The sequence below is a fragment of the Benincasa hispida genome, chromosome 4 (assembly GCF_027475165.1).
Source record: "Benincasa hispida cultivar pf3 chromosome 4, pf3_genome.v1.1, whole genome shotgun sequence".
In the NCBI taxonomy this organism is placed as follows: Eukaryota; Viridiplantae; Streptophyta; class Magnoliopsida; order Cucurbitales; family Cucurbitaceae; genus Benincasa; species Benincasa hispida.
Genome location: NC_143481.1, coordinates 23,383,265 through 23,390,108, shown reverse-complemented (window position 1 = coordinate 23,390,108; position 6,844 = coordinate 23,383,265). Strand labels below are relative to the sequence as shown.

The window sequence follows — 6,844 nt, the reverse complement described above, 5'->3', positions numbered from 1 at the left end:
TGGGTATGGGATGCCTTATTTATTGTATTTCTTTATAAAACTCAGAAACTTAGTCTTATATATTAGATATATAAGTTGCCACTGGAGTTTTAGTCCAAGTGGGAGTTTGTTGGGTTTTATGTCCTAAAACTCGTAGTTTGTAAACAATAGAACTTATTCTGAAAATTCAATAAGTTGTTATTGAATAGATGTTTTGCTTATTAGAAATCCAATAAACCTAAAAGTCCTTTGACTATTACATGAGTACTTGAACTTTATGTGGAGACATAAAAGTGGATCAGGTTTGAGTAAATAGTCAAACTGATCTATAGTATATAAGATTGGGTGCCTTATTCTAGTAACACTATTGGATGTGGTTTGCTCTGTAGTTGTTATAAAGAATTGTAAAATTCTACAAACGAAGTGATCCTAATTTGTTCATGTTATGACATAAGGAGTGGGGGTGTCCTTGTGCAAAAGGGTTTGTACAAGATCAGACCACGAAATTAGTCACTCTTACTTTATAATGTTGTTTACTGTTTAAGATTGACTATTTCAAAGCGATGACCTAGTTAACTTGACCTTAATCCTGAGCTAACTATGAGCTCCTGTTTATTCAGGATTATCCTTAAATTTGAATAGGCGAGGGTTGACTCAACAACTCCAGCTCAATAACCTCCCATTTCAAGGGTAAGACCGAATAAATATCTGAGGACATAGGGTGCAAGATGGAATTCACTCTTACCCGCTGTTAGGGATAGTAGAGAGGTTTTTCCCTTAAATGTTGATTCTGGGTCTTGAACAAGGGATCCCACCCGCTTAAGAGGGACTCGGTTGTTGATTGGATCAAAAATCAATTGTTCATTAGAGGATCAGTGGGACTTAAGGAACAAGAGGTAATTTCGGGGGTAAAACAGAGATTTAACCCAGTCGTTATTACGAACAACCTGTGAAGGGTTAACTTACTAATCATGGTTATATCGAGTGGACATAATAAATCTAAAGTGAGAGGAATTCAACTATGGGCTTTAGTGAAGTGACCAATTAATTAACGAATGGGGGTTAGTTCGGTCTAATGAGTTTAGCTGATTAATTTCGGATCGTTAGAGCTCATGATCTATAGGTCTGTGAGGTCCCCCTACTAGCTCGAAAATGGATTAACTCTAGAGTAGTGTGATAAGTTAACTTGAAACATTCAAATTAGAATTAAATGGAATTAGAGAATAAGTATTTAAATATATGAAGATGGATTTGTGTAAAATTAATTTAATATTGAATATTAAATTAATTAGAATTATTTAAATAATTATTTATTAATTTTATTAAAAAACTAATTTATAAAATTAATAAATTTTGATTTTTGAATCAAATGTGATTTTAAAATCAAATTTGAAATTTGGAAATAGAAAAATACATAAAATGGAAAAATAGTTTTTTCATTATCATCTTCAAGTAGCTCACCCATAACCCACCATCTTTGAACTTCAATTAATCCAAGCATGAGTTGCATCTCATGTAGCTATTCTCATTACATGATGGTCTGCAATATATTGAAGAGATTGGAGTTAATTTAAGGCAATGCAATCGTAAGAATTTTTGCTGAAAAATTCAGTTGAAGAAGGAGTTCTTCAAGTGGGTTGCTGCTATAAGCTATTCTACAAGTTCCCTTGATTTCAGCTTATTTTGAGGCCCACAACTCAATCTAGAGCACTAAGAGAATAGTGGGAAAAATCTTGTAGTGGTCTACAACGAGATTTGGAAAGAATTGCTGCTGGAAATCGAGATTTCAAGAGTTCTACAAAGGTAAGATTTGAAACCCATTTATTTCTACTATAGCATGCTTTCGTTTCTGCCAAAATTAATGAATAGAGTGCTTATTGATCCTTGTTGCTTCCGCTGCGTGATGATATAATCTAACAAAAAATGTATTTAGTGAAGTTTTATTTTCTATTTTCGTTGGTTTTCATGTATCAACTTATTGGTTTTTTGACGGATTAACGGTTATTTTAAATATATCTTAGAACATTTTGACGGATTCATGATTATTTTAAATATACCTTAGAACATTTTGTTATGTATAAAATATTCTAACCAATATATGAAATATATTACTGTTTATAAATTAGATATTGACTTAATGCTTAAGATGAATCACAGTATAAACCAATATATGAAATATACTACAGTATATAAATATTTTAACCAATATATGAATATACCACAGTATATAAATTTTCATAAATTTCATTTACATCACAGAATATATATATATATACCATTTAGGTAGTCAGAAATCACAATAATTAAAATTTGTATATATCATAATACATGAAGTCTAAATAAAAAAAAAATCACTTTTGTTTATATCAAATAAACAAATACATATACCATAGTATATATCAAATTTCCTAAAGGCTAAAAAAGTATGTATGTATGTATATATATATATATATAAAATAGGAAAAAAATAAAACTAAAAGTTGAATTGGGTCCGTCGCTCGTCTGCTCCGAGTCCATCATGGCCGTTCATTTGCTCCGATTCTACCATTATAAAAGAATAAAATGTTCAAAACTATAAACTTATTTTTAAGACATTTTAGGTAGAAATCCTAAAACTTTTTCAAGATATATGTAGGAGAATTCGTGGGCCTTGTGGTTGGGGGATAAGCCCACTAAATTTTGTTGGGCCGAAGCCCAATAACGAGTTGCGTAGTGGCCAGGTGTTGACTGGAAGTCTGTAAACGGCCATTGGCGCGCTCAATGGACGTCGTCACGTTCTGCTCCAGAACCTTCCCGCCGCTCCAACTGCAAGAAAGTCAGCGAGAGGTTGAAAATTACACCGGCAAATCATTAGCCACTCGGGAAATCGGAATTTTGTGAAATTTTGTGAACCATGTCTGGGGATCTCGGATGCGTGATCGTGGCCGTTGACGGCAGCGAAGAGAGCATGGGTGCTTTGCGGTGGGCGTTTGAAAATCTCAAGCTCCGTTCATCGGCGCCGGACTCCACTGACGGCACTTTTGTTGTGCTGCATGTTCAAGCTCCTCCTTCAATCGCCGCTGGTCTTAGTCCTGCTCCAATCCCCTTTGGTGGTCCTAGTTGAGTCTTGTACTATTCTCTCGCGCTTTCATTTCTGAGTTGTTGTTGAGATTTCTCTGAACTAAAATGTTTTAATTTGATGTAGGCGATCTGGAGGTTCCTGCCTTTACGGCAGCGATTGAGTCGCATCAGAGGCGGATTACAGCTGCGATATTGGATCATGCTTCACAGATTTGCTCCGAATACCGAGTTAGGCTCCACTGTTTTAGATGCTTCCGCTTAAATTCATTTCATTGTGCTTTTTCGACTTGGTTATTCTTGTTGAATTGGACCATGCAAGTTAGCGTATATATTTTACCTCGGATTGCAAGTTGCTTAATTGATTTCAACTGGTCAATTAGTTATGAGTAAATTTGAATCGTCCAATCTTCAGAAGCAATCTCAGTGGAAACCTCAATTGAGAACAATTTTTATATATGGTGCATTCTGGCTTGTCAAATGCTTATAGTCCCGTTAATGTTTCCGGGGTATCAATTTCAAGTTGTAGTAGCATTTTCTCCAGTTGAACTAATAGTTGCAGCAAATTTCATTATTGGTTTTTTAGGTGAAGGTGGAAACTAAAGTAGTAATCGGAGATCCAAAGGAAAAGATCTGTGAAGTGGCCGAGAATTTGCATGCTGATTTGCTGATTATGGGGTCCCGTGCTTTTGGTCCTATCAAAAGGTATGGTTACATAATATATTTCAGTCAGTCCGAGCTAATGTCTATCTTTATTTTTCTGCAAGCCACACTGAACAATTCCAGCATGGTCACATAATGTACATTGTAAGCTGTTGCTTCTTGGTATGAACAATTCCAGCATGTAGCTTGTGTGATGATATGACACCATTCAGGAAATACCCTCTGTTACTTCAGTCTGTACTGTGTTGCTAACCAGTAAAATTTGATACATCAAAGACTTTCAGATCATCTGCTAGCATATTCTAACTAGTAAAGCTAGAGTGACTTTGAAGATATCAATTACCTTATAGGGAGACCTATCGTTTCATAACAGATGCAGAGGAACACATAAGAAATCTTCTTCTTAGAGAAAAATTCTTAAGCCCAAAATGCCAACATGTTCCAATGCCACACAAAAGCCTCCTCCTGGACAAGGTAAATGTGAATCTCCCATGGCCATTGTTAATATCTATGTTAATGGGCAAGGAAGGAATTCCATAATCCTACACACCTGCCCTATTACAAAATTAAGGACCGTAGCCACTCCACTAAGGCATCCTTCAACGCTAACTAACTAATCATTGTCTCCCCTCTTCCCACTCGCCCTCCTGGTGTATGTGCAGGACACCGGTGGTCTCGTGCTGCTATCGTAATCGTTTTGTTTCATGTTATATTACTTATCATTATAGTTTGTTTTGTTATCTTATCATATTCTGGACGTCTATAGTTGATATAATTGCATACAATTTTTTGGAAACCTCTATAGTTGATATAATTGCATACATTTTGTTGGAAACTAACTTCTACAGTCTGTTGAAGTGAAGGGATTATTGACATGCCTTTGTTATCATACTGCTTCATGCAGGATGTTCTTGGGAAGTGTAAGCAACTATTGCACCAATCATGTAGAATGCCCGGTCATCATAGTCAAGGACAAGAAAAGGGGCAGTTTGTCTTGAGCTTAATAGGTACACGCAACACTTCATTCAAGGACTCTTTTATGTGTCAGTCTAAAAGATTTCTTTACCATCGATTTTCTCTTAGCTGTTTACTGCTTTAGTAAATTTACAGATATCTCCTGGTCCTTTTATGTTAATTGAGATTGCTTATATAAATTAAAAATCTCAATCCATTTCCCTGGGTTAAATGCCTTCTGATTTGAGGGTACGTATCTTGATTAAACATACTGGTTAATTGCTAAGTTTTTCCCGTCATTATTTGTGCAGGCTTCAGTTGGTTAAACTGAAAAATAGTTTACTTCCCACTCTTTTTTCATAAAGAATAAAGAGACAGACTTGATGTTTGGCAATCATATGGTGGGATTCTTTTCATATAAGAACCATCCATATAAAGAGAACTTTTTAATTGGTTTTCTGTATCTTGTCTTGTGGTTTCTTAGATTATCCCGGGCACTCACATCTTGATTGTCTATTATTCTCATTGTTTACCTTGAAAATGAGGCCAAAATAAATGTTCAACACGATTCAGTTTGTTCATTCTATTTTTTAAAATTTCTTCATCACTGAATATTATTTGAAGAGATAATCAAGAGTTGAGTAAAAGAGATAAGATATGAACAAATATGTTATATCTCCTTATTCAACCGGTTCTTACTATTCTTATTCAACTATAGAGGTCCAGATTTAATACCCCTTTAATTCCCCCAACCCCCTGCTGAACATTCACTGCACAACTTTGACTTTTGTTCCCAACATTTCTAAAATAACTAATCATTATATATTTCACTTAGATTGCAGGTTTCTTTTTCTGTTATGTGTGCCTCTTACCATCTTATCGATGCTCGCTGACGTGTCGTATTCATCAATTGGATTACTTTTCTGCTTCCCTTTCTGCTGTTTTGTATGTGCAGCCATATTATGCGTTGCAGTGTCTTGTGCGAGCCATATTCATTTTTCATCGGCAAGTTTTCCAAAACAGTAAACAGTAAGTTCCTCCGTTTCTGTATTTGTTAGGCTTCACAACATCATCTGTTGTCCCTTTGTTTATATACAAATCCTTTATATGGCTTGGCCATTGAAAAATTGCCCTGCCTTTTGGCAACCTCAACTGTACTGAGTAACTTTTGTGTGTTATTCTTTCTTTTTTGTCCTTGTATGTCAAAAAGCTGGATTGAATCCATTTGTTACAGATATTTGTTATAAAATTCATGTGCCTTTCTTTACCCACGTCTGAAGAACCGTGATTTCTTTTAAGGAGAGATACGTGGCTCATGTGTATGGCACGTCACTTTTTTCTTTTTCTAAATTATATGACGGTAAGAAATAAATATATATATATATATATATATATATATATATATATACTCTGTCCTGTTCTTTAGCATGCTATAATATTTTTGTTCTAATACTTCTATTTTATAATGTACTTATCCACAAAACTCAATTATGCATGAACGTAGACGACAGACGACACATGTCAAAGTGGTTCGAATATATATATGTTTGAACTTTATTTTATGATTAACATAATCTTATTCTCTTAAAATTTATAATATTGTTAGCGAAAAGATGTTTCAAAACTACACTTGGAGTGAAAATATGTTTTAGAATGTTGAATGAAAATTCGTAAAATAGTGTGGTGGTTACTTAAAATGATGTGGAGTGTTTTCAATTTTTGTTCTAGGTCATTGTTACAGTATCTCAAGCTTCACTGTTTGTTTGATACTCTAATTTCTACTTCAAATGAAGTTTTGAAACGTCAAAAATAATATTATAACTTTTTTTTTTTTTTTTGAAAGAATAGGGTATCTTTAGAACAAGATTATTTATCTATCTTTAAAATTTAATTACAAGATATATTATATCATTGTTGAAGCTATATGTTTTGATTTGAAATCTTCAAACTAAAACCGTTAAGAAGATAGTATAAAGTTTCCTATTCCCTTCAATTGTAGTCTTGGACTGGATCCTTCCATGGGAGAAATTTTAAAACATAATTGCACCACTGGGAATCGAATCATTAAACTTTTGATATGATGTGATCTCTTATTCATCTAAACTGATGAATTAGTATGTCAAGATATCAATAATGTATATGAATGCTCCAATTGACAATTATGATAGAAAACAATGGAATTTGAAAGAGA

The 6,844-nt window shown here is 34.1% G+C and overlaps 1 protein-coding gene across 3 annotated transcripts; it reads left to right on the top strand.

Annotated features, from left to right (window-relative positions):
• The first annotated feature begins 2,708 nt into the window (after positions 1-2,708).
• LOC120076766 (Adenine nucleotide alpha hydrolases-like superfamily protein) lies at positions 2,709-5,920 on the top strand. 3 transcript variants are annotated; one of them, XM_039030669.2, is made up of 5 exons: positions 2,709-3,077; positions 3,164-3,267; positions 3,623-3,741; positions 4,604-4,706; positions 5,609-5,920. In XM_039030669.2, the coding sequence occupies exons 1-4, from the start codon at positions 2,873-2,875 to the stop codon at positions 4,695-4,697; spliced, it is 522 nt and encodes a 173-aa protein (XP_038886597.1). In that variant the 5' UTR covers positions 2,709-2,872; the 3' UTR covers positions 4,698-4,706; positions 5,609-5,920. The 3 variants fall into 3 exon arrangements, with proteins under 3 accessions (XP_038886597.1, XP_038886596.1, XP_038886595.1); XM_039030668.2 differs by having other exon boundaries at positions 5,496-5,920; XM_039030667.2 differs by having other exon boundaries at positions 5,489-5,920.
• Positions 5,921-6,844: the final 924 nt, after the last annotated feature.